Source organism: Cebidichthys violaceus, unplaced genomic scaffold (genome assembly GCF_023349555.1).
Source record: "Cebidichthys violaceus isolate CVI_PGR_0920_01 unplaced genomic scaffold, fCebVio1.0.p SCAF_14, whole genome shotgun sequence".
In the NCBI taxonomy this organism is placed as follows: Eukaryota; Metazoa; Chordata; class Actinopteri; order Perciformes; family Stichaeidae; genus Cebidichthys; species Cebidichthys violaceus.
This window is the reverse complement of record NW_027176307.1, coordinates 7,241,065-7,268,997: the sequence shown is the minus strand read 5'-3', so window position 1 is coordinate 7,268,997 and position 27,933 is coordinate 7,241,065. Positions and strand designations below refer to the sequence as shown.

General features: G+C 40.9%; 2 protein-coding genes across 6 annotated transcripts in view; one reads left to right on the top strand and one right to left on the bottom strand.

Moving 5' to 3' along the window:
• Positions 1-597: 597 nt before the first annotated feature.
• tshr (thyroid stimulating hormone receptor) lies at positions 598-21,356 on the bottom strand. Its single transcript, XM_068708649.1, has 10 exons — positions 20,994-21,356; positions 15,501-15,572; positions 14,487-14,561; positions 11,582-11,656; positions 10,946-11,020; positions 10,107-10,184; positions 8,467-8,535; positions 6,354-6,431; positions 3,407-3,595; positions 598-2,931 (listed from the first exon to the last, which is right to left on the bottom strand). The coding sequence occupies exons 1-10, from the start codon at positions 21,164-21,166 to the stop codon at positions 1,479-1,481; spliced, it is 2,337 nt and encodes a 778-aa protein (XP_068564750.1). The 5' UTR covers positions 21,167-21,356; the 3' UTR covers positions 598-1,478.
• Positions 21,357-21,920: 564 nt separating this feature from the next.
• Positions 21,921-27,933, top strand: part of LOC137871066 (centrosomal protein of 128 kDa-like) — a 39,673-nt gene continuing 33,660 nt past the window's right edge. For all 5 annotated transcript variants that reach the window (XM_068708647.1, XM_068708644.1, XM_068708646.1 and 2 more), the window contains exons 1-7: positions 21,921-22,643; positions 22,801-22,887; positions 23,266-23,389; positions 23,602-23,720; positions 24,060-24,151; positions 24,890-24,962; positions 25,570-25,692. In XM_068708647.1, the coding sequence (XP_068564748.1) occupies positions 22,464-22,643; positions 22,801-22,887; positions 23,266-23,389; positions 23,602-23,720; positions 24,060-24,151; positions 24,890-24,962; positions 25,570-25,692 (798 nt within the window). In that variant the 5' untranslated portion in view covers positions 21,921-22,463. The remainder of the gene's footprint in view (positions 22,644-22,800; positions 22,888-23,265; positions 23,390-23,601; positions 23,721-24,059; positions 24,152-24,889; positions 24,963-25,569; positions 25,693-27,933) is intronic.

Sequence of the window (27,933 nt, the reverse complement as noted above, 5' to 3'; positions counted from 1 at the left end):
CGACTTTGCAAGCTAAATTAAAAAAGGTCTGAAATGATCCCTCTTTCCTGGAAAGTCCCCCCTGTTCATCTGTATATTTCCTTGAAAAAAATGTCACCCAGCAGATGAAATGCTAACCAGATGTTAAGCTGCCATTGGCAGAGGATGTCCTTTAACTCATAATGGCTCAATATCGCACAAGTTACAGCAGTGCAGCTCACACATGTCTCAGCTGTATTTGCTTTAAGCTCTCCCGGCAAAGGCAAAGCTGATTGTATAAGTCACTTGTTTCCGTAAGAGGATGGAAAAATGTCACGATCATGCTAGAAAAACAACCATGACATTCCAGAGGAGAGACAAGGCTTTAACAGTATATATTTGTTATTATCATACCTGTCTGTAATTTGTAGAAAATTGCTAATAATCAAAATATGTCTTGTGTTTACTTTTGTAATTAGATCGCATGCTCTCTGGAGATGAGGATGTACCTCTGCAAGTTGTTTTGGTGGATCTGGATGTGAAAAAAGGGAAAGCTAAATATTTGGTTACATAATAATAAAAAACTCACAATAACACAAAGAACAAAATTGTACAAATATTTTATGAATCTAACAAAGTGATACATCAATTTGGTGCAGGTATAAGCCACATGAAAGTACAATTTCAGAGCACTGTAAAAACATCACCAACATCCAACATCACCATCTCGTACTATACAATTCCTGTCTGGAATGTTAAAAGACTAAATTAACACCAACAATGTGTCCTGTTTTCATCTATAAATCACCGAACACTATTGTGTACTGACATTATATATAGAGGTATTGATATGACAATAACAAATGCAATGTTTTTTTTACATTTTCTGGATAAAGTTTCCACTGTGAACAGCACTGAGCCAGCAGGCTGTCCTTGAATACAATTACCAAGTATTAATAGGGTGCCTCAGAAAAGTTATTTTATCACAGGAAAATTAAGTATTTTTTAAAATCTGTTATATTTTCTTGTATATCAATGCTATGCATTATATATATGCAATGCTATCCCTGTGCAAGGATAATTTTAAATTAAACAAAATCTTAACTAAGTTAAAGGTACTGAAAAAAAGATTGTATTCATAGTTATAAGTATGAGTTATTATTAACTCATAAATTATTATAATTATTATTATTAAATGATTATAGTTCTTATCTTTACTATTTTTTTCTTAAAATAATCTCTGTTCTTTTCCAGTCTGTCCCTCCAAATACAAAGGACTATAAGTGAGATGAAGTCGGGCTCACATTTCACTGACACTTGATATTCTCCAACAACTGGAACCGTAAAATCATCACAGCCGAAATTGTGAAAACAGCTGAACTTGGCCTGCAAGCTGAAGCAGATACAGAATACTGGATCTTTCTGTTAAATATCCAAACAGATCTGTCCACAAACACATCAAGGCCTCTCCTTTCCCACCGGAACCTGCCCTGCATTACTACTTTGAGTTGGTGTTTGGCTCACGTGTTCAGGCTCTGGCTCTCTTCAGAACTTGTCAGCTGGCAGACTGCTTGGTGGTCGGTTTGTCCGGAGCACTTCTTCAGGTGGATGGGCACTTCTTCCTGGGCCCCGTTTCCAACTTTCTTAATCTTATCTTTGTCTTTACGGTTCTGAGATGTCCTGCTGCTGCCCTTTGACGAGACCGTCTGGCCTCTGAACAGCTGTGCTCGCTGCTGACAAAGGCCCACCTTACTGAGGAGGATGAATACGTCCCCCCTGAAGGCTTTCGTGAAGATGGCGTACAGGAACGGGTTGGCACAGGAATTGAGCGGGTAGAAGAGCACTAATAAAATCTTGGAGTTGGAGACAGTGATGAGTGGCCGGTCCAGCGCGGCCGACATGGCGTAGAAGGAGATAGGCGCCATACACAAGAAGTCAGTAAAGATGAGGACAGCCATGCGCTTGGCGATATTGGTATCCTTGGATCCAGAACGATAGTGAGGGTTGTGCACTGCGCAGTAGATCTTGAAGTAGCAAGCACAGATAACAACAAAGGCCAGGATGTTGAGGATCAGCACTGACAAGATGTAGACCTGAGCCACTGTGGACTGGGTGTCCATCGGGAGACAGATGCTGACCTTCTGGTAACTGCTCACCCCAACCAGTGGGAGCAGGGCCAGTAGGAGGCAGAAGATCCAGCCGCCTAGCATCACGGCTGCCGCATGGTGCAGACGCAGCTTACGATCCAGCCGCATGGCAAAGGTGATAGCGTACCACCTCTCCACAGTGATCACCGTCAAGGTGTAGACAGACAGCTCGCTTGCGAAGACCGTAAAAAACCCTGCAAGTCCACAGCCAGGGCCCGTCTGCCAGTCTATGGCATGGTTGAAGTACTCGGCTCGTGTGTGGAGGTCTACAGAGGCGATAAGCAGCAGATAAATTCCCATGCACAGATCTGCAAAGGCCAAGTGACACATGAGGAAGCGGGAGACTGAGAGCTTGTAGTGGCTGGTGAGCAGCACCAGGAGCACCACCACATTTCCCAGAACAGCCAGCAGACTCACAAACCACACAGACACTCGCAGGAAGCCAAAACCCATTATGTCCTCACAAGGATTGAACTCATCAGGCACTGGTGCACATGCCACCTCCTCTCCCTCCTCACACACCACATAATCGTAACGACTGTTAAAGTCTTGGCTGGTGTCCTCCTGGGGGTTCTTGAGGGTCTCTCCGAAACCCACATCCTCATCTGGCTGGCCCCCAAAATAGGCGTGGTAGTGGAGGCTTCCATGGAAGTCACCTCTCCTCCAGTCTTGGGACTCTCTGTGGCTTCCGCCATTTGGATCCTGGTCTGGGATTGTTTCCTCCACAACGTCCCCTTGTAAGGAAGGCATGCCAAGGGGCCCCACAGAGCGCTTTTGATGCTGGTCGTAGAAGGCAGTCAAGTTACAGATAAGGTACTCCAAAAAGCTGAAAAACACATACAGATTGAGTTCATAAAGTAACACTGTGGTCCTAATTTAGACAAAAATACAGAGACCTGGCTTCAATTCTCACTCACACTCAAGCGTCAAATCACATCATTTCATTTATATATCCAGTTGAGGAAAAGTGGTTCTTGTTTTGAGAGTCGTTATTAGTCTGGCTCAACCTTTTTCCTACAATAACAGCAATGAGTGACATTAATTATGGCAGCACTGTAAGAAGTTATAGGTAAACACGTCAGAGAGTTAATTCAAACACTGCCAAGATCCACATTGTACAAGTGCAGCTGCCCCACTCACTATAGTAGATAATCCAAATACACAAAAACACAAGAGCATTCTATTGGACTCTGTCTTTCAAACACTATGGACACACTTCTTGTGATGCCTCAACTTGAATTTTCTGACTCTTGTAAGTACATTCCTAAAATGCAAAATTAGAAGAATTGACGAAAGCTCACCCTCGTTTTTTCTTTAGGTTTTTGAAGCCGCAGCAGTGGCTGGGGTAGGTGAGGTTGGCGATAGTGAGGTGCTTGAAGGTTTTGATGGGCGGCAGTTTCTTAAGGGCCCAGGCATCGCGCGCCTTCAGCTCCCGGAGAGAATCAACACCTGTAGTCGGCAGGGAAGTGATCCCTGTTAGGGACACGTCTCTTTAAGACAGAAAGGAAATTAAAGAATTTAAGAAGATACAATTAGGTGCATTAACATAGATTTTTGTTGTTGGCTCTAATATTGGCAGAGTGGTCATGAAAGAAAGTGGAGGCGGCCCCACAGTCACCTCCAAAGCATGGGACTGTTCTTGGCAACATCCCAACCCCATGCAGGGTTCTTCAAAGGTTTTTTAGTGATTTCACAAATGCGTGATGATGCAATGTGTGCATGGGTCAAAATTAACAAATCCATGAAATCCAATATATTACTTTTCTTTTTCACTGGAAACATACGTAGTATAAGTCCTCTGCATGGACCATGGCAGTGGTCAGTGTGTAGTCTGTGGAAATATTGGATTTAAATGCTCCATTTTGTCTTTCCAGGCAGACATAAGACATCCGGGGGACTTTTCCCCTAAACTTTATCAATGACTGACATATTGAGTGCTGAGGTCACAAATGGGGCTAAGCTATACGTCCTTGATACATGTGATAACATACAATTTTCTGCATATCCCCATCCTGTAAAAATACACTTGATGCTGCTAAAATGAATACAATACTTTCTTCTGCTACCCAGTACCTTTCCAGAATCTGTAATAAACATACTATCAGCAAATCTACAGAGGAGCCAGACATGATAACACCAGAAATCTCATAGGTGGATTAATCAACATTCTCCATCCGGTTCCTAGGGAGCTCCTCTGTCCTTCATCATCTTTAAACTATTACATGTGGTATTTCTTGCGCTCTGCCGTCATGCCAAAGCCAGCTCAACCTCATCGGGACAGAGACATGCAGGGGATGGACAATCTCACTAACATCCTGTGTGATCCTGTTATCAGGACATTCTGCTATTCGGCACCGGACACTCTCCCCCATCCAGGGGTCAAGTAGAGGCCACATTTTCTCTTGCTTTCTTTAGTTTCTGAACCCATTAAACCTTTAAGTCATTATGCTTATTAATGTAATTAAATAAAAGAAACATAAGCCAAAGTATTTCATATTCACTAAGAGCCCAATTGTTCTTCTTTAGTCCCTGTTGCTCTCCCCACTTCTCTGCCCTTTGCTCGTTTTTCCTCTCATGGGACACATTGTGTAAGGCTGTAAAAAATAATTAAAAAAAGCAGCACAGACTCTGAGTGTCATTCCCAGATGTTTAACTCATGACCTCATGAAAGTGACCTCACTCAGGACATGTTCCTCAGTGGAACAGAGGAGGAAGACCTGCACACAAACCCCATTTAGCTACCCAGACACTTCATGGCTAGATCAGAGCCATAACAGCAACGAGATAGCCGTGGTAAAGGGTTCTGGCAATCAAACACTTTTAAAATGGAGACTCAGCTTGAAAAACCTTGAGAATGGCAAAAACAATGACAGTATCAGAGAAATGTCGGAAGTTTCTCCCTCCCGTGCTTGCACACAATGCGTTTCAGGTTTCCTGGTCAAAGACACAGCTGTGGGGGAATGATTTTTAGTCTTTGATGATATGGTATCCATTTCGCAGACATGTCTCATCCGGTTTGCACATTATGAATGGGGAAATTGTTAAAATCTATCTTGACATGGTGTGAATAATGAAATTACCAAACTAGGCCTATTATTTATTAATTTATATGAGTTTTTAAAATGGGTTGCTTTATGTAAACCAAAATGTTTAACATTAGCCAACCTTAGCTTTCCTTAGTTAGTGGTCATACCAGACCAAGTAAGCTGTAGCGGTACAACCCCTGCATGTATTGAACTGAGCAAAGGGTGTGTTTTATTGCTTATGAGTTCAACATTTGATTTGGTTTTCTTCGTTTGAGAGCTTTTAAGTACGCTAAGAACAGAAGTGTGTAACCAAAACCATCCACCAAGATCCAATTTAACAAATGTATCAATTTAAAGTGTCACTTCTGCCCAGGTCTGAGCCTAAGTCCACCCTTGTATAATTTTTAAAAAGAAAATAGTCTGCTCTCCTCCCTGTAGTCTCCTAGTGGCAGGGAGCAGGGATATAGCGCTGACCACCAGCCCGCTGTTCTGCTCATTTTCTGTAACCAGTGTAACATTAGCATGAAAACAGGGTGGAATAAGCAACGTAATGTTAGCTGGCTAGCTAGCCAGCCGCTAAATGAGAAAAATTAAACAACTCAAATACACAGTCTTGTCATCAACGTTGATTCAACAGACGTTGTAATGTCCTGATAGCTTTAATTTCCAGCTCGCAGAAAGGAGTTAACAGGGTTGCGCTGTGCTGTGATTGTAATGCTACACAGCGGTTACTGACAAAAGTAAAAAAGATAACCGCTGTGAGGCGAGAAGGGGGTTTGATCAAATGGCGTAAACATTCTTCTATTTTATGACATAGATTAGTCCCAAACGGTCGTTTCTACTAAGAATTGGCTTTACAAGCCGAGGGCTGATTTAAAACCATAGACTGTATAAAGCCATTTTCAACTATGAAATGCAGCTTTTTATAAACTTGGTAAGAAATATCAATATTAATGCCAGCATTGATGTTTCATCACATTACAGTCATATCTTTTAGTTTAGCTTGAGTGTGTGGTTACTCTTTTATATGTAAATGTATTTAGACAACAGATTAGGATTGTCATTATTTTTACGTGCTAATAATACTAGGATGATGAAATCTCCAAAGACTTATCACAAAACATCCCATAAATGGATGTAACTGTGACTCACCTTTTGGAAATGAGTTCTATTGTAAAGTTCTATTGTATGTGAGATAAGAACATGTATCAGGTATACTTACAGAAGCATGGGGCCGCTGATGGTGCCCGCAAAAGCCTTTTCATCCATCTTGGTGAGATACTTATTCCTGTGAAGGTCTCTGGACAGGAAAGCACAAATTGAAGTTTATTAGGAGAAAAGCTATCCTTCACATTTCAATCCGACTGACAGAGGCGAGGCATGGCATAATATTTCCCCAAGCCTCATCACCGCACAGTTCTCTGTTTATTTTTTCTTATTTCAGGGGTGAAACATGACAGAAAAAGGCCTCACATACATTGTTGATTTAAATTAGACAGTGTGATGGTGTTCTCCTTAAACACACTGCACCCTCACTACACCATCACCCTGAATCCCTTAAATCTAATGAGGATAATAGACCTGTGAGGGATGTGTTTGTCTTGGTCAGGCTGCGCTGGGATCAGTTATCCCCTCTGAGCAGATCAGGCGCCAACACAAACGCCTGTGTGCAAAGACTCACAAGTCACTGACCAATGGCTTAATTAGGCTCTTATAAGGACCCGGGATGTGTGTAGGTGTTGTAAAAGAGGAGATTAATATCATTAATAACTCATATCCTGAATAAACAGGATTCCGGACCAGCGGGTGACAAGAAGAAAGAAACCATGTTGCGTCAAGAGAAGAAAAGGAAGCACTGCTTACCTTTCTCTTAAGGTACTGAGGCTACTGAATATAAGTGTGACTGTAAACTGATGTCTACAAGTCACAGAGAGCGGAACTGTTAATGCAGACTTCCTGATTCACACTATTGGAAACATATTTTCATGAGAATATATTTGTATGAGAACTTCAGCTTTATATTCAAGAGCTGGGCTTAGGCCCTTTTAAAGTACATATGAGAAGGCCTGGAGAGACGCTACTGTGATCCTGCTGCTTTTGTGGTGCAATTTTTGGTAAGGAGATACACATGCCAGATGTGCCATGCAGAAATGGTTTCATCCAGGCAAAATACAGAGCAACATAATTTTTCTGAGAAATGTAAGACCTCTAAATCGACTGATTTTGGTGTCACATTAAAAAAAAAAAAAAAAAATGTGACTTGAGAATTGAATTTCATAAAAATGCTGTTGAAACAGTGAATCATAAGTTGAGACATAACTAATGTAATACACAAGTAACAATAGCATGACACTGCTCTGATTATTCAGTGTAATAGTGTGTCCATTCGTATATGTGTGTCTGAAACTGCTGAACAAAATCAAAGGAATAGTTTGTTATTTTGGGAAATATGCTTATTCACTTTTCTTGAATTGAAGAGTTAGATGAGAAGATTGATACCACTCTCATCTCTGTATGATTCATAATCTACAGCCTGTAGCCGGTTCACTTAACTTTGATGTCAGCATAAAGACCGGAAACAGCTGAAATAGTCCTGTACATGACATCCAATAAAACTACAAGTTATTGTCGTTAGACTTAGGTGCGGAATAAATGAGATATCGTGTGTTATTAAGTCAGCTTTAGAGATGCTGGTAGGTGGATGTCTTTACCTTTGGACAGAGCCAGGCTAGCTGTTTCCCCTGTTTCAAGTCTTTAAAGGAACAGTGTGTAGCATTAGGGGGATCTATTGGTACAAATGGAATATAATATTAATAAGTGTCTTTTCTTTAGTGTATAATCACCTTAAAATAAGAATTGTTTGCTACCTTACAATGAGCCGTTTATATCTACATAGAGTGGGTCCTCTTCACTGAGCTGGCACCCATGTTTCTACAGTAGCCCAGAAGGGACAAAACAAACACCGGCTCTAGAGAGGACCATTCATGTTTTTGAGTCGGCCACCTAAAATCACACACACTGCACCTTTATGCTCAGTCTTCTAGTCTCTCGATCACTCAAAGCCCTTTAACACTACGTCATTCACCCATTGACAGCCATTCATACTGTACATTCATTCATTCATGTAGGTGCAGGGGCTACCACCATCAGTATCTATCTAAGTGTTAACACCCATTCACACACTGATGGCACAGCCGGGATGGCAGGAGCCAGGATTAAGTGGTTGCTGGCTGTAGCCTCATATTTAGCGGACAGACATGAGTGGTGTCTTCTATCTGCAAGAAAGTGAATGCACACATTTGCCTAAATGTCAAATGCCAATATGAAATACCTACACTTGATCTAGCTTGGTTCCATTGAAGGCATGGTGTTGGATTTCTCTGAAGCCATTTCCATACAGCATCCTGGAACAAAAGCAGAAGTCAGTAATATCAAGACAATAGCATTGATTACAATAACTCTCTTTAGATTTAATAACCAATCTACTGAATGAAAATATTTTCCATGTGTTGATGCTTCATCCATTTCTGCGCAGCAGTGACAGAGATAAGTAGGACTTGCTGATTTCACATTCTGTGGTGAGGTTTCATCTGTCTGTGCAATTTTGTGGTTTTTAGCCCAACATTTTCTGTAACATACTGTTTTGTGGAATAAAATTGCAGTCCCTCTTCCCTCCTCGCTCCCTAACCTAACCGCATACATGTGATTGCCTGTTGTGTTTTCAGAGTCTATGTACTTGTTTTTTCTATCTTTAAAAAATAAAGTGAGTTCAGAGTGAGGACATGTTTTTAAACATGAGGTAATTTTGCCCAATCCTCACTTCTTCTAGTGGTTATTTTGGGGTTTAGTTTGGATTTAGGGATAAAGGACACTTAATGTGTATTTACTACATTTTTTATCTAGTTCATATTCCCCTTGTGTATTTTGTTTACACCTGTATGACACAAGCATACATGTAATTGCATGAAGATAAGCAGTTATTTTTCTGTACATTTATGCACCTGAAGAAAGTATAAAATATCACAAAGTATAAAAATGTCACAAAATATTCACTTATGGAATGTATAATAGGTTTACAGTATATTGACTTGTAGAGGATAGTATAAGTGTAGCATATATTACTTACAGAAGTGGTAAACCATATAATCTTAATCATTGAATCTATTAGATTAGAAGTATAGTTACTGAATGTTTAGAGTAGAGAGGAAAAGCGAGGGTTTCAGAGTTTTTCATGACCATATATGGAGATGAGATGAGTCGGAGTGGAATCGGCACCAATGGAGACAGGACCGTGGTCAAACGAGGGTGTCGGATGGACGGAGCTTTTACGAGGAGGAGGACAGGCCGGACCAGAGGACACTATCCAGACACTATCCGGAGCATCACTTAGAGCAATAGTGAGCATTGTCCGAGGCCAGGAGGAAACAAATGAGTTTCAGCCAGTCCAAGCTGATACTGGATTTTGAAAGCAAACCACTACCACTGATTTTCGGGTATAAAAACATTGTTCGGAGAGAAGTTATTTAGTTCTCTGCATTCCTATTTTACAGTTAACTGTAAAAATATAAATATAAATAATTTGTGGAAAAATAAAAATTTTCCACAATAAACATTTGAAATGATGAAGGCACTTGCAAATCACAAGGTAGTAAAAAATGTAAATGTAAATGTAAACCAAATACTTTGGTGTTTCATTTTTACCTCTTTACTTGGGGTCGGGCTGTTGGATAGGACCGTGTTTGAACTCGGCTTACTATCGATAATGTAATTCAGTTTGTAACTGTCTTTTAGCATCTGTGAATTATTAAATACTTTTTTATTGTAAACCAGATCCAGCTGATTTTTTCCTAGCGCGACTTCGTTGCTCAAACAAACAACAAAGTGAGAGGTCCGCGGCCTCCTACAAGGAGAGGTCTCTCACCATCACAATATCTGCACATGTCCATGTATGTGGTTGCTCCTGCACATATCTTACACTGTCAGCACGTCGCTTGTGATGCCACGGAATGAGTTGGCTGGAATCTCAGTGATGAAGGGATGATCTACAACCTCCCTGCAAAGGAAGACACCGAACGGAGAGGAAATGAAGTCGTGTTAATAATAGAATAATAAATACCTTACGCTGGAAAGTGGCACAGGGAGTGATGTAGTTGATAAATGTATTCTCAAGTATTATGTCTCAGTAGGAAAGTTAAATTAGATGGAGTGGGTGTGAGTATAGATACTCATTTTGTGTAGACATGAAGAGGGTTATAAATGGAAAGGCAGATGCTTATTGACAACAAAGATGCACACATGCAGAAAGCACAAACTCATCTATAGGTACAGGGCCTATCACACAGGATGCGCCGCAGCACAAAAAGTCGCCGTGGCAACGCGCAAGTTGTTGGAAATAATGGGTTTCAGAGATAGTGGCGGTGTTGCTGTTCTGTGTAAAAGGCCCATTATGTGACATTTTGTATAATAATAACACACAATCAAATTATTGAAGGGAAGTGGTCTTGTTAGTAGTGGCATTTCTCAAAATTGAGACCACATTTCCCATAATCCCGAAAATGTTGTGTGCCAAACATTAAGGTTGCTTCCTGCCCCTCCGTCTTACATGGAATACAACGGACATCTAAGAGGTGATTTCATACTTTATTCCTTGTGATATTCTTAAAGTAGTATAAAATATAGTGTGACAGTCTTGTTGGTTTATGATAGTTATGGCTCTGAATTAATGTGGCAATTAATTGCTGACATTAAAATTCCCCATGTAGCAGCTTTAACTAGTGTGTTAAGTTTAAAAGTGGTAAAGTTATAACAACTTACAGTATGAAGTTCATGTCATTAGAGTGGATGTGGCTCAAGTCAGGGAAGAAAGAGAGGCCGGTATTGAAAATTCCCCTGAATAGCAAGAGGATAGAAACTGTCAGGACATTCAGGAGACACAACAGAGACCACACAAGCTCCTTTAAGGAGAAATGGTACATTATAACAGCCTAATGCAAATGTGTAATGAGCATTTCTATTACCAACATATTCCTTAAGATCTGAGTTTAGATTCACAAAATCATTTAATAATAACCAGTCCAATTCATTTACTGGCATATTCATGTGTGACACCAAGTAGACCAGTAGTCTGGTTACAAGCCAGGGGTTCATAAAGGACTTATAAGCCATCATGAGACGTTAACATTTTTCTAAAAAGTTCAGAATGTGCCGTCACTTTTCTGAACTGGACCTGTACCACTACATTAAAATCAAACGAAGCATGACTCACTCTTGCCCATACTGGTACACACAATGCTACGAATAAATCACAATGTCTAAATTATTGCCAGACGTAAGTATTTTAAATATATACAGCACGTCTTTTTGGATTACCATAATGTTGTCAATATGAAGAAGTCAATGACAAAAACAGTATGAGTTAAAATAAAAAAACATGCAATGAAAAATACTCACAAGTATTTGAGGTTTGGGAGATTTTTAAAGGCTTCTGGGTCAATGTAGGTCAGACTTTTTGCATTACGTATCTCTCTAAACGACCAGACAAGAAACAAGTGTCCTCAAAATGCACTTACACATAAAAACAAAGTCATTCAGAGCATAAGTAAGTAATGAGGAAATTATTTGGACACACATTCAGAAACACACACTTATAACTTGCTGAGAGAACAGAACAAGGTGCATGCCAGTGTGCAAGAGAGGGAAAAGTCGATGCAGACAGCCAGGGCCGGAAGTAGAGTCCAATTAGTGTTTCATTAGTGTGTTTACTCTGGTCCGCCCTGGGCTGGACCCAGCACCTCTCTCTGCCATGTGAAGCCATGTGGTGCTGTGGAACATGTGTACTGGCCCTTCTTCACACACACCTGGCACACCACACTCAGCCCAGCAGACAGACAGGGTCAGGTCAGTGGAAGTCACTGAGTGGGAGAGCTTGATCTTCCCAGTGGTGGTGTTAAAATACTAAAGCTACACTGAAATATCGGAGAGCAGTTTATATGTCAAAATAACCATGTCCTAGTCTGTCAAGCAGTCTCTAACAGCTGAGACAAAGAGGTGAGCTGAAGGGTTTGAATCTTTGTCACAACTCTTTGAGCTCCAGAGGGTCAATAACACAGTGTATTGTAAATTCTATTTCCTTTTACTTGGATTTTCCATTGATAAAGTTGGTTTCTGTGGGTGGTAGGTGGTCTTTTCTTTGGTGCCCTTGGTTGGTCACATCTGACAAGGTTTGCACTCTTGAATCCAGCCTTTCTAAAAAGTAGAATCAGGTTCATGTTGCCAAGGTAAACAGTACCATCATCACATACCGCGAGAAAATAGCCTGCACAAAAACGTATGCAAGAAAAGAACACAATCATTTCATATATCAATGATCGTTCAATTTAAGTTAATGTTTTTCACACATTGTCACATAATGTATCCTCTTTGTATATGAAGAGCCTCTTCTAGTTTTTTGTCAGTGCACGGGTCATCATTCCTACATGATATCGATGTGGTCATGTCAAAGCAACATTTATTGGTTGTTTGGCCACTTAGAGGCAAATAACAAAGACATAATATTGCCTCATAAAGGTGTTAAGGTGAACGTATTAGCATATTAGCAAACTATTGACTATGTAGTCATCCAGCAGACATGGGGTAACATTAGCATTTAGTTGGAGTCGTGTTTCTGGATACCAGACAAATGTAAGTCCAATATTCTCTCTCCTTTTATCCTTTCTTTGTCTCCACCAACTCCTGAGGAAGAGCTGGCTCTTTAGCTGCTAAATGCTCCACTCTGTTCACCAGCCAGTCGCTAACTGTCCTCGTCTGCTGTTAGGTGTTGGGCAGGTAGCATACCGTGTGTTTATCAGAGCTGGAGCTTCTGCTTCTGGAAATGAGGGTTATGAGAACGGTGAGATCAAGTTGCAGGCTGTAAAAGCTAAACAATCTGCTCAGAGACACTATTAAGTTCCGTAGAGCTGAGGGAAACTGCTGAGTCGGCTAATGATTTGTAACTACATTTACATTGACACATATTAATGGGATCAATGAAGCTTTAACTACCCACTTTATTTCCTGTGGATGACCCAAACAAACATGCTGATGTTGCTGCTGGAAAGATAAACTACCTACTTTCCTTTGTGCCAGTTTTTTTAAGCACAAATGACCAAAAATTTTAAAGCTTTCATGAACTGTGTGTTTATGTATAGGTTGATCATTATGACACGCCAACAGATGATCAAAACTGAAATTCATGTAATTACCGTGCCAGTAAAAAGCAAGAATTCTTGGTGGTTTCTCTTGTTGGTGGCATGAAACAAACTTCACCCAGCCCCCTCTGAATTCTCTGCTCCGACTGCAGTCTTAGATCCACAGCTGCTGTCGGCCTCGAGCAGCCAACAGGAAGCGGAGCATTAATTTGTGTCTGACCCTGAAGGAAACCTGAGAGAGATGCCATTATCTGATGTATTGCACTACACCACACCAATCAGTGGCAAATAGGCCCCGGAGATCCAAAATACACCCCCAGAACACGGATTCAAGCCTCAGCTCGCAGTTTGAATTATTGTTTCTGTCTGTGTTTTGATGTCTGGAATTTGGCAGCTAATAAAGAAAGACAAAAAGGAAGGGTAATTAAGATAAAAAGGACAGCCACGTGATAAACCAAGTCATGTCCAATGAATCTCTGTATCTGTTAATCATAGCTACTGTCTCAAACGGCTACACATGCACACATTTTATAGAGTAATTGAAAAGTGGAAACACACAAACTGCTGTGTTATAAAGATGCTGTAACTTGGAACAAATCATTCACATAGGCAGGAAGTCTTGCAGTAATATATGAAGTGCTAGGAGGTGTTCTGCTAGAAAGTGTGTGGTCCACCCTGAGACCAAGCCATAAATCTTTATCCCATAATTGAGAATAGAGTGCACTGCAAGCCTTTTCCCCCTGAGCTGCTTTAACAAGAGTACAAAGAAGACAAGGAGAGGAGCCACATACTGGCTCTTGTTCAGCCTCTCTGCTCCTAACATGCTTATTCTGACTGTTTGTTTAGACCAGGATCAGTAATAATGGATCAGATAAGATATTCACCAAATTAAATTGTTTTGCATCTAATTTGTATGCAGTGATTCCCACAACCGGGTATTTTTTTGTCAATTTCTTCAAGTGCGAGTGAGGTAAAACTGCTCTGATGAGGAGCAGTAAGTGGTGTGCATTGACAAATAAGCTTCTAATGTGTTTCTTCCTTGCTTCCATTTGCTGCCGGCAAGGTTCAGAATTAAGCATTTTTGTCTCCAGAGAGCAAATGGAGCAGCTTAATCAATAAAGATCAATAAAGATCAATAAAGAGCGTGCCATTTTCCTTTAGTTACTCACATATGGGTGATTTTCTTCAGGCTGTAGAAAGAGTGCCTCTCCAGCCTCTGCAGCATCACGTCCACTGATATATATCTAAAAGAAATACACAGAGCTTATACCAAATCTGAAGTCCAAATTGCCTTTGTATTATCAAAATAATGATGTTTTCTAACCATCTGTTTAAATTGTAAGAATGAAGGTACTGTACCAGCGTGCAGGCGAAATATAAGATGTGCTTTAAAAAAAGAGAGTTAGTGTGTGGCTCTCAAAATGATCCTAAGCCTGCAACTCTTTCCTGAATTTATCAACCCACCTTGCCTAAAGCTTCCAAAGTCACGGGTAATTTTACAGGTATGCACCCCACATATACATTACCCAATCATCAGTCACTGTTATTACTTGGTAACAAGAATGCTCTGTAAATAAACCATGAATTTTGCACTCGATCATCCTTAAGAATGACTAGATGAAAACACAACGTATGTTCTCTTTACTAATATTACTTATAGTCTGACTAACTCTACCATGCAGTCATATTATCTGGCTAGAGAGCACTCCTTGCTGCTAACAGAAAACTTCTCATCCACCTCCGTCTTCCTTCATGCATGACTTGGACGCAAATGTCGGACTCAGCGGCTGGGGATCAAGTGTGTATTTTAACTCTACACATCTCTACTGGGAATCTAAAATCACCACACACCCAAAACGCTCTGGAATACCTAGTCAATGTCCAAACCCTGCTGCGGTTGAAGGACCAACATTCCTATTGAAGGAACGCATTAGCGCTTCCAGCTGTGATTAAGAGCCAGCAGTGATGCTAACCAGAGAGCATATCATCTGCTTGGGTGGGAGACAGAGAGGAAAAGGGTGGGCAGTTTGGAACCAGGGTTGGTTCTCACTTTTTAAGCAGAGCAGTTGAAAGGCAACAGGTGGATGAGAACGACGGGTGAAAGGGTTTGTGTTTGAATAGCAGTTAATAAAAAGTGTACGAGCCTTGAATGGAATAATCCCTCTGCATAAATTGCTACTCACATCCTGGAGATGTTGACCATGTTGGCGAAGGCGTCTGTTGGCACCGATGACAGACGGGTCTCAAAAAGCCATCTGGTTGGAAAATAAAGATGGACATTTTCGTAGTCACAAACACATTTTACTCTCAATATCTTCTAATGGCAATTAGCAAGGTGTTCTTTGACATATCTTGGCAAATACACTTCTTTGCTTTCTTGCAGAGAGTTAGATGAGAAGACCACTCTCACATCTGTAAGGTGGGCTAAATATGTAGCTAACTAGAGCCAGCAGATGGTTAGCTTAGCTTAACTGGAAACAGCTAGTTTGTCCAAAGGTAACAAAATTTGCTCACCAGTACCATAATTGACACATGTTTTTATCTGTTAAAAAAAGGTTGATAGTAACAGATTATGGTTTTATGGTGGGTAATATGCTATGCTACTTCCTGGTCAGGAGCTCTTCTTGGACTCTCTGTTGGATGCCTGGCAATTGCGCTTGGCCAAGGAATAGTCAGCCCCATACCTTCTTGTTTTACAGTTTTTGTACACACTAAACAAAGTAGATACTATGTGAGGTATCAGAAGGTGAATTAGAAGTGCAGGCAGGTGCATTTTGTTAGTGTTGTACAGAGCAAGGCTAGCTTTTTCCTTTTTCAAGTGATCATCAAAATGTAAATTTCAAATCAACAATTTTCTCTCAACAAAAGGAGATCTAAAGGTAAGAGAGGAGAAACAAAGGGAAAGACAGATAAAAGCCCAACACTGATACATTTCAGAATCAGATGAAAGGGTTTTTTTTAAGCACATGGTGAAACAGACTCCCCTTTAGGAACATGGGAAAAAACAAAAACTTGGATGTGACTGGACCTGAGCTGGCAGCCAAATCAAACAATGTCTGGGTCTGTTTAGAACAATGTTTCAGAAAAGGTTAGGACCTAAGTGTGGGATAAAAAGAGTAAAACGGACCTTCACATTGTTAAATTAGTACTCAGTGTTACAGATACACTGTGAGAGCTAGGCTATGTAATGAGAATATTTACGATCTCATATATATTCCTATATTTTATCCACAAATCAAACTTTTTAGCTTTTTGCTGTCTTTGAGTAAAAGGAAAAAATGTTAAAAATTAGAAAACAAAATCAAAGAGAAATAATTTCACATTTTAGGAATTACACTTTTTCAATTGTTGCTTACAATCAGATGAGGAGATAAATGCTACTCCCTTATCTGCACTGTAAATACCCTATAAAGCTATAGCCAAGAGATGGTTAGCTTAGCTTAGCATAAAGGCTAAAAGCAGGGGTAAACAGCTAGCCTGGCTCTATCTAAAGGTTAAAAAAAGGCTGCTGGCTCTAGATTTATATTTAACATACAGAAATCTTCTCATCTGACTCCTGGCAATCAAAGCAAATAATGTTATCTCCCAAAAACTTTAAGAGTAGTCTATACTGTTGGCACTTTTACCTAGCTAGTCAAAATGTGTTATTTCTTTCCTGTGATCTTGCAGCAGATGTTGTTGTGGTGGATTTGGGAATCACAACATAGTAATAGAGGAAAGAGATAAGGATGGTAGCCACATGTGTTGATGTCATGTTGTTTCTCCAGAGCCAGCCTGAAGGAGGATGCACATTCAGAGTTAGTTCCACTGCATCCTGTCTCAACTGGCAACAGTATGTGCATCCATTTGGAAACAGGTATAAAAAGTGACTCAGCCAAAGCCAGCATCTTCACGCACCTTTGGTTAATCGTGGGAACAATAGACTAATTCAGAGGCTGGGATCTGGCCCATGGGTCTGAATTAGGTTCTCATGGGGTGGGGATTTAGTCAGTCAGTAGACACGGGAGCACAGCACCCTGCACGCGCTCTGACAAACTCAAACAAACAGCGGGACACAGAGCAGACCCTGATACCAAACACCCCTGTCAGAACCGCGCCGTTTCACCACTGCGCTCAAACCCAAATAACAGCATTTTCTCCCAGGAGCGCGGGGAGAAGACCAATGAGCCCATCTCGGAGACTTGAGGAGAAAATTACTCCCCCAATTTCTCATTTTGGATAGAAACTCGAGAAAACACACAGGATGAGAATTGAGTTTGAAGTGGGGAGAAGCCATACAATTCATAATATTGCCAGCGTTGGATTGACATCATAGCTGTGTTTACTATGGGCTCCATCTCCTGATGTGTAATGGTCTGTGGGGACTGGTAGAGAGGGTCAGTTACATACTCGGCTGCACATTCAACCTCCAGTGTAATTCAATGTAAACTCATGTAGAAATGCTTTCTAAAAGATAATTCTAAAAAAAATAATCCGTACTGTCCTCTCAGTCACAACGCTTGGATATGCAACACACAGTTACCTTTTTACTTCATTTTTTTGTTCTAATCTTGTGTGTTCTGAGTGTACAGTAGCAAGAAAAAAATAAGTTGTTAGGACAGGTGATGGTGGACAGTGATTACCTTTTAAATTAGTTTTATTTTAGGTTTTATGAAATATAAAATTAGTCTTCTCATAATTCCGTGAGGTAACTGCAGAAGTAACAGTAACAATTTCCATTGCACGATCCATTGGTACAAATTAATAGCTGGGGAACTGTCAGTATTTCCAGTAATCTCAGCTCATCATGATCAACGTTCCTCTTCTCATTTTACAATTAATCCCAGTGCTCATCTGTTACCATTCAGGAAACAGCATTTTCACTCTTTCAGTCAGTGTTATTAGATGAGAGGTCGAGGGACATCGAATATAACGAGTTATCACATGTTTGAACTCCAATCCAAAAATTCTGAGGTTTTACAAAGACTGAAACTGCGGCGTTTTTTCCCCTTGAAGTCTTTTTTTCCTCTTAATTATTCTCAAATGGTACTCCCTGGGTGTTTGAGAAATGTGCCGTAAAAGGTAAATATTGTATTTGAATGCATCGTCCAGACGCAGTCAGGACTCACGCTACGCAGGCTTTTAAGCGTCTGTGCTTTCCTTTCCACCTCTCTGCCTCGCAGTGACACATGCACTAACCTCCACACACAAAGGACTCCAATCTCTAAGTATCCACACATGCATACTCACACACAGACACGCACAGACGTCTGCTTTGCTGGAACATATTCCTCCACAAAACTATTTTTAACCAGACTCTTTTGTTAATAAATGGGACATTTTCATTGATGAAGCAGGGGTACAGCACAAACCTTGTAAGTTGTAAAAAAAATATATTTCTCTTATTTGCTTTTTGGCAGAGAGTTAGATGAGAAGATTGATGCCAATGAGAAGGGTATGGATCTAATTGAACTATTTTACCCAAAGACATGTGATTTTGTGAGTAGAATTGTGACCCCGACGAAACAAAGTCAAGTGACTTTCTAAGCACAGTGCGCGGCTAAAATCTTGGCCTAGCTGGAGTTAGTAGGGCTGGACCGCACAGGCCTGACCAGGGCAGCAGGGCCGTTCATTCTTCAGTGCGTGTAGTGTACAACAAAATCAAACTCCCTCACGCCTCATCTGCTAGGACATCCCGCTCAATACACAGTCTATTTTGGGCTTATTTTTCTCATCAGGAGGGTTGACAAACCCGTGCTTGGTGGCATGCTTTCATGTCTCTATCCTCCTGGAGGGCTCTGGGTAAACTTTGGGCAGGAATGTGAGGAAATCGTAGCGGACATCGGGGCACGTGGTCAAGTGAATTGGGGCAGTGATCGGGAGATAATTTTATGTGATGGGTGCTGTTGGAAGCGATGCAAAGTGGTGTTTGGGATTGAAGGATGGAGGGATGTATATTCGTGAGCCCTAGTTCAGTGCTTTTAAGGAATTTTGTATAATTGGAACAGTAAGGGAGAGTATCAAACTGGTTATTTTCACAACAACGTCATTAAAAGTTCAGCTAATATAATGTAACAGTACCGTCTGATTTATCACTAAAGAATGCTGATTTAAATGGAAATACCCTCCAGTTGTGTGTTTCCACACATGGCTCAGAGTCCCTCTGAAGGGCATGTGTTTCCATCACTCAAGGCCATGGCAAACTGGTCGCTCTCTATTGCATCATTTCTGCCCTGTACTTAAGCAAATTAGGAAGCGTAAAAGCCCTGCTACATTTTTCAGAGGTGACCCTGACTTATTACATCATGTTGGCTCCCAGGATAACAAGATGACAGTTTGCACACAGATCAACTGTATGTTATCATTATTACAAAAATATTTCTGTTTGTTTATTTGCCCTCTGCTAATAAGACACATAGCCTCCTCTCCACTAATGACAAGGGTTTTATTATTTTGGATTTATCATCTTTGTGGTACATAAGTGAACGAAGATGTAAACTTTGGATAAAACTTCTCTTTCCTTTGTTTTTCTCCCCTTTACACTGTACATCATATAGATTTCTGGGTGTTTGTCAGACAAAATAAGCAGCTTGAAGGTGCCATGATGGGCTCTCAGAAACTGTAATGGGATCCCAATTTTCTGACATTTTATAGTTTAAGCATTTATTTGAAACAGAAAATCACCAATGAAAGTAATCATGTTTACGTCCCTAGCTGGCAGTAATATTATTATACTTTCAAAGTATATACGGTTAGTGGAAAGTGCGCGTACTTCACTCTGCAGAGTATACGGTAGTCTGATAGCTGGCAAATAAGATGAGACCATTATCTAAATAGTGCGTGTCAATGTTAGCTTGGCTGTTAGTGAATTAGCATACCATTGAGAAACAATAGGCTATAAACAAACATCAAAGTTGAAGCTGAATGAATAAATGTGAGCAGGTGTGTTTGTTATTTTTCAGAAATGTCCTTTTTCCTTTTTAAAAATGTCTCTTGTCCACAGAGCATGCCTGCAGTACGGCCACTGTAAGGACCCTGAAATGTTCAGTCTTCTGTGAAATGTTCTGAAGTGGACATTCTGGGTTGCTTCTCTTTCTTTCTGATACTGTCTCTCCCTCCCTCCTCAAATATCTTAAATACAGTTAATCTACAATTGCAATTGATAATGTGATGATATTAGATATTGTACTGTAAACTGTAATGATGATTAAAGAGGCAAATGAAAAGCCAAAAACTGCAATTAAACCCAAACCACCCACAAATAAAGATAAAATCAACTGTATATCTGGGAAATTCAGGTTGTCTTTTTTATAATGTATTATGGTTGTTATAATGGTGGAATAATGGTTGTTTTTTGTGTAAAATATGGTGCAAATTAATTAATAATTAAAGCCAATTATATATCATTCAAAAGTTTAGTGTTCCTTTAATATATTTCAGATTGGCTACATTCCACATGAAATCCAGTATCAAGTCACCCTGACACCTTTGGAACATAGCTTACTACATATAATACCTCAAAATGGAATAACTACTTAAAATCACAGACAGCCGCAACGTCCCTCTGGGGGCACTTTGACGGAATATTCAAGAAGTTATAATGATTTTTCCTCGGGGTTAAGAGCACTTTACATTCAAAATGCATGAAAAAAAGCAGCAGAATCACTTTCGCAGATGCCTTTTGTACGCCTACTTACAGTGTCTCCGTGCCTGCAGGAAACCTGGGGAGAATACCAATGTCAAAGCAGGAGATTGTGTGAGTCTTCCACTCAGAGCACTCGCAGACAGCAGGGCAGGAGTCAGCATCCGACGCTCCGGGGCTGATAGGGAGACTGACGAGCGTAAACAACGCGCATGTTATCACCTGCATGCTGGAGGGCTGCTCGCTGTCAGTTTCGGCTCAAAATATCCCCAGACTGACTTCTGTTTTTTCTTCACAGTCGTCTTGATGTCCACAACAACACGTATTTATCAATTCAAGTGAAGCAGTCTGGTCTGTGGTGTTTGTTTTTGGTGTATAATCCTCAGGTAGAGACAGTGGTGTGCTCAGTGTTCTTTACAGGGCCCCAGGAGTTCCTGTGAGGCTGTGAAGGTGGAGATGCTGTAGGACGGACAGCTGCAGTTCTGTGCTGGGTTTGGAGGTGGTCTACAACTTGAGGGGAGGGTGGACTTCTGAGGCACTCTTGTGTTAGACTCGAGAATAGTTTTGTTCTTGTGTTATTGCATTCAGTTCTATACAGTGAATAGTATAGTTATAGTTGTCTAATTATGCCCAATACTATGTAGCAACTATAGTCAGTTAACATAAACTGTCCATTTCACTATATAGCTTTTTCCATTTTATTTTCCATTCTTTTCTTAGTAACAGTTTTGCTTTTCATGTGCAAGAAACAATTCCCTTCTTTTCCTATTTTCTTTCCTTTTTTTCGTATCTTTTCTAACTGACGAGCGGTAACACTGGCGCTAACGCACACTTTTGGACAATGTAGTTCACAAATAATGGATTCTCACACTGTTCCATGGTCGTCAGCCTACATTTCCCGGCGTCCCTTGGAGCTGCTGCGAACGGCTGTTTTCCTGCTCAGACGCGGCTAGTTCAAGTTGCCATAGCACGGTAACCTGACGATAACTCCGAGAGCTGCTCTTCCGTTAGCTATTACCAACAAAGCGAAACCCCAACGGAGCTCATGTAACGTAGTTAAAGCGGTACTAATCATTCCCTCGGTTTCCGCTGGGTTTATAGAGTGTTTTGCAGTGTTCACAGCGTTGTTATCAGGCTACATTAGTTGGCTAACGTTGGGTTAGCTAGCTAAAGTTCATAGTAGTTGGCTGACCACTTGTTGCTAGCCAGCTGGAGCATCACCCTCAGCAGTACCCAGCAACATGTTTGGGAGGAGGGTTTGAATTGAAGCGCTTTGCTGGTCAGATAGCTTTCTGTCTCCACGGGTTGCGAAGGCAACGATGACAAAGCGCCCATTTCCGCTAGCTATGACCAATATATCTATTGTAAAAAAAGTTCAAAAGCAGCCCAGTTTGTTCGTTAATGTGATTAACGTTGCAGTCAACAGCTAGCGTTTTGTGCAGACCAAGCTAGGTCGATAATCGTCCGATTTACCTAGTCAGCCGTTTTTCGTCGCCTCCACCGTAAACCTGCTCTGTGCCAAACTATGGACACGTCCAGTGGGTCCGATTCATACGACAGGACCCTAACCCGGGGACACAGGCCTCGGGGGCGTGAAGCCCACCGCATACCTGGCCGGGACAGGGGCAGAGCCAGCGGGACTGGAGGTGAGGGTCGACCCGCAGACATCTCCGAGAAGATCAGCACACTGGCGAGCACTTTACAGGTATTCTGTTCTGCCTCATGAGACAGACACTTTCCAAAGTACACCAGCTTCCCTACACACGTATTGTACTTTTGGGTTCTTTGTGTTTATTTTGGCTTGCGTTTGTACCTAAACGTATCGATATAATCATGTATTAAAAGCGTATTTTCTGTTGCAGGACACCAGTAGGAACTTAACCAAAGTAGACCAGATGCTGGGCCACTACCGGGAGCATACAGATGACCAGGCTGAAGCCATGGCACTGGTCAGACACCTGTTATGGGATTTCATGTGCATATCCATAACATTTCAGAGACAATACCATACCGAGCTGAGTCCCTAGTGACAGTATTTATGTTATCTTTTAGTCCACTATCTCATTGTTTATTCAGTCATCATTCAATTTTTTTAAATTTGGATTTCATTCCTTCTCCAGATATTTTCAGGGACATGATTATGTATGTGATATATATATATATACATACACACACACACACACACACACATGTGGACATCTGGATATTTGTTCTCCCTATTTTCTTTTTTTTTTTTACCATGTCTATTTTTGCTTCTTAATGCTTTTAAACAATTAATAGTTTTACTAGTTTGTTGTTTTATGTCAGATTTGTTTCCCCTGCACCAGCTCAGGGAGAACCTTGAAGAGTCCATCAGTCAGCTTCAGACACAGAGGGTGAGCAGATCCAATGGGGCTTCAGCTTCAGCTTCCACCCTGCATACCAGTGACCTGGAGGCTGGCTCGGGATCAGGTATGGAGTAAAGAAAGGATATGCTGTTAGCTGTCCCACTCTTTGTAGTCATATTTCTGGATCATTTGCAAAGAGATGGAACATGAAGGCAGATAACACAGAAATAATACATGAAAAATGTATTATTTGAGAAAAAATATTTGAATATGTTGTGTTTGGTTCTCTGCCTCCTTCTTTAACACTTTATAACAAATGCAGATCTGTAATTTCAGATGGCCAGCGTTTCTACCCTACTTCTCCACTGAGGGACTATACAGGCACTCCAGGAAGGAGGCGGAGGTCTCAGTCTGCCAGTGTTCGTTTTAAGGACGCCAGCCTGTCAGCAGACGATGTATGAATGGAGACAAACCAACTACCAATCAGTGCCACTTGTTACTGTCATGCAGTTTCAGAAAGTTTCCACAAGAGGGCACGTCTGGAACGTTGATATGATGCTAATCTTGAAGGGGCTTGATGATATTTTCTTTGAATGAGGTTTTGTTCATGGCAGTATTTAGGCATATATTGTGTTTAGGAGTCCTTATTTATCTTTCATTCTACTTTTCACAGTGGTTGAAATAAATGTGCATCTCCGTAAAGGTAGTGATTGCAAATGTTTTTACTTTGCTTTGCTTATGTAATGTAATGTAATGTTTTGTCTTCTGTATCTATCTGTGGCGGTCCCATATAGATCCACACTCTGCACCAGTCCCTGAGGGATCTGCGTTGTGACCAGCACAGACTGTCTGATGACCTGGATAGAGAAATCCTCAAGAGAAATAGGTATAGTCTGAACATCAATACAGTAAACTCTAGTTTTTTTTTTCCACATAGCACATTGGCTAGCACACAACTGAATTCCCCAGTCACTGTCATTTTTTATAAGACATGGGGATTTTTAGAACTAAGTTGAACCTCCAACTGGTGTTTCGTTACCTACCATAGTAACAAGTAGCATGAATAATAGTGATAATATAAAAGTGTATTTGTGTAGCACAAAGTCTGCTTGTCCTTGAATTTTTTATTTTGTAACACTGGTTGAATGTTTGGATAAGGCTTTAGGAGTTTAGTACACACTGCTAAAGTAATTCACACTCTTATGCAGTCTCCTCTTTAGTCCTCCCACAGATTTTCTACATTATTCTCCTCACTAACTTTGGCCTGGGCTCTGACTGCATATTGATCTTTATTTTTTACATCCACTGTCCATAAAAAAAGTTTTTCTTTAGCTTTGAAAACAAATGTATACTTTTTTGGGTCTCTGAAATGTCTTTGATGAGAAAGTGCTCAAAGTGTCATGAGAGACGTAAAGAGACGACACTGGAAAGTGAAAAGGCAGGCGGCACATCTCTCTTCCCCGGAGCTGCTGACCACACCAAATTGATCCACTATATTTTTACATCTGAAGCGGCATAATTATTTTTAGTGGCATCACATTATGCATTCACATTCTGATCAATAATGTCCTGGGAAAGAATTTTTCAAAACTCTGATGTGTGAATATTTGTCTGCTTTTTATAGGTCTGATATTGACACCAGGCGAGCGATGGAGAGCCTCACAGACAACACGACAACTTCCCAGAGACAGGCCTCAGTGAGTTGTAGCTGTGTGTTTCACCACCAGTTCTTTAAGCATGCTCTGTGGACTTCATTTTAAAGGGACACTTTGGATTTCTTGAAGTGGGGTTGTATGAGGTGCTAATTCATAGTCAGTGTATTACCTTCAGAAGATGGCGGCCTGCACGTCCTGTTAGGAGAAACAGACAGGAGTACCAGCATGGAAGCAAAGCAAGATCGGTTAGGTTGTGTTATTGTGTGACTTTAGTGTTTTAAAGGGCTAGTCCTCTTTTTCAAATGTTACTTCAGTGAAGTCCAACTTAAGCAAATATTTCAGTATAATTTCCAGGTACGTGGCCCCTCATCTCACCATCACTACTTTGACATATATGCTTCTCCAACATGTTTCATATTTTTTTATCTTGTCACGTCTCTGGATGTGTCAAGATAAAGGTAATAACTGCTTTTTACAGGTGGGTGTGCTGTTTCCTGATTAAACAAGGAATACTTGCATCCGTTCTAAAAGATATATTTTTTTGCCGCCCACATTTAATTTCCTGTCGTCTCATTGATCATATCCTGCTGCCATCCCTGCACCGGTGATGTTTGCGTGACCTCAGACGACTCCCTCTCACTGTCTGCAGGGGTCTTCTCGTGTGGAGCGGCGTCTGCAAGAGCTGGAGAGAGAGATGCATCTTGAGCAAAGTGGCGTGGAGAGAGAGAGAAGGCCTGACCAGTGGGCGGCCATGTCTGACAAACTGCAGGAGGTGACACTCCACCTCACCACTCAACTGCTGTTATCCCTCCATCCAACACCTCCCTGTTGACACTGTCATGTTCCCTCACATTCAAAGAGAAGGGCGAAGAATAATCCAGAGGCAACATGAAGGCACACCATTCAATGGAGGGAACATAACAATACTTCATTTGAACTTTATTTATCAGAGACAACACACATTAATTTGCTGTACCTGAGCAGATTGATGTTATAATAAAGAGACACTTCACAAAAACAGACAAAAGAACATTGAAGCACATAGAAGAGCATAAATAAAGGGAAACCTATGAAAACCCATTACGGAACAGACATACAGTTCAAGCACATATGACAATCATAACTTTACAACAGACAAAATAAACATATGTCATGAACACACTAACACACACATACACATGAAAGAATAAAGCAGGCAAGCAAAGTAAAATCAGTCATCACAAATGTCATGCAGACATGGCAGGATAAACATACCAGATATCATGTTGGCACTGTTTATTTATGTGTTCCATTAATGTGATGCTGGGGGCGACTGTGGCTCAGTGGAGAGCAGGGTCGTCCTTCAGGATCGGCGGTTCGATCCCCGGCTCCGCTAGTCGATGTGTCCTTAAGCCCAAAAGTGCTCCTGTAGCTGTGCCTACGGTGTGTGAATGTGAATGTTAGTTTGTCCTGATGGCAGGCGGATGCTAACCCAGTGTGTGAATGGGTGAATGACGATATGTAGTGTTAAAGCACTTTGAGTGGTCGCCAAGACTAGAAAAGACTATTCAGGTACAGTCCATTTACCATATGAAAGACTGATTGTCGTATTGAACTATTAGTGACTGGTCTGACGCTCTTACTGTAGTTCAAAGCTTGATTGTATACTAGACCAGCTAGTCAAGCAGTCATCACTGCATTCATGAATCATTTTACTAATACTACGAGCAATTCAGTGAAATATATTTATTTTTTCACTGTGAGAAATTTGCTGATCCAGATGAAGCAATTCATCAGACTTTCTACCCATGCACAAGCAGCAGCAGCAGCAGCAGCAACAACATGTTTATTCCTGAGTAAAAACACAGACCCCTGACATATTCCACAATTTATGAATGCTCATATATGCTCACATATCTTAAGCCCTTCTGGTTGCCTTCTCTTGGTACAAAAACGTGTAAATGCAATCTTAATGGCATTAAGAAATGAATGCTGAAACATTCTCAAGTGATCTTTGTTGAGTGATTATTTTTCACAAAAATAACCTCGGAGCAGATCACAGAAAACCATCAACTGTCGTTGAGATTAATAATCTTCCACACATTTAGACACAAGGTTTTTCATATTTACCAGTCACTTTGTGAGTCATCATTGCGACACATGACACCTGCTGTATGAGGAACTACCACAGAGGAGGTTTCTAGTACTTTGACAGGCCTGTCTGTGGACAGGTTTTGTCACTATGATAGTGTTGCATCCTTGTAAGATGCAGTCACCAAATTTTAAATGAAGGCTGAGTTTGAATATGGGTGAGGTCCGGAAGGGGCCTCTGCCCTCCCACTTTACGGCCCTGGCCCAATTTGGTGTCTTGGCTGATGTGATCCCATCAAATGCACAAGATCTGATTCTTTTCATGTAGTTGGAACCTTCAGTAGTGCAAGTGTCAAAGACAAAATCCTCCTCCTGGGGACTGAGGCAGCATTTTTCTCTCGGGCAACTTTGGTAAACTATTTTCGTGAAGAAACATTTCAGACACTTCTGTATTTCCCAGCAGGTAACAATAGGCTATCAAAGTAAAACAGCATCAACAAATCTAGAGATTGCTCCGCACTTGTTGGGTCACTTCATTGTCTTCATTGAAGGGTTCTCTCTCTGATGCACTGCAGTCCTCCCTGGTTTGTTAAAACAGCCTTCCCACTATGTCACCTGGCCCTCTTGCTCTTCTTTACGAGACTATAAACCACAGCCAGGCAATTACTTGGATGCAGTGCACATGGCCGCCAAGCAAGCAACTGCTACTTTCCCACATTTCATGCCAATCGTGTTTTTATGTTTTTTTTTACCTGTGCACTGGTTTCAAAGCATTAATAGTTGAGCGAGTGTGTCATTAGGTGCACTTTAGTGAAGTAGACTCAAAGCTAGATTCACTCCAAGTCAATAGATTCCCACAGTCACAATAAATAACTCATTATCTATTATTGCTCTCTTATGTTGCTACTTCCATTTAGCGACACAAATCATCCTTATTATACAT

What these genes read in the sequence shown, in the direction of transcription:
- tshr (XM_068708649.1), bottom strand. Translation starts at nt 21,166, where the DNA reads ATGCAGGTGATAACATGCGCGTTGTTTACGCTCGTCAGTCTCCCTATC. An exon ending in ACAAGCGACGTGCTGACAGT is followed by an intron (nt 8,536 to 10,106) that starts GTAAGATATGTG and finishes CTTTTGTTCCAG; the next exon opens with GATGCTGTATGGAAATGGCT. An exon ending in AACCTAAAGAAAAAACGAGG is followed by an intron (nt 2,932 to 3,406) that starts GTGAGCTTTCGT and finishes TGTGTTTTTCAG; the next exon opens with CTTTTTGGAGTACCTTATCT.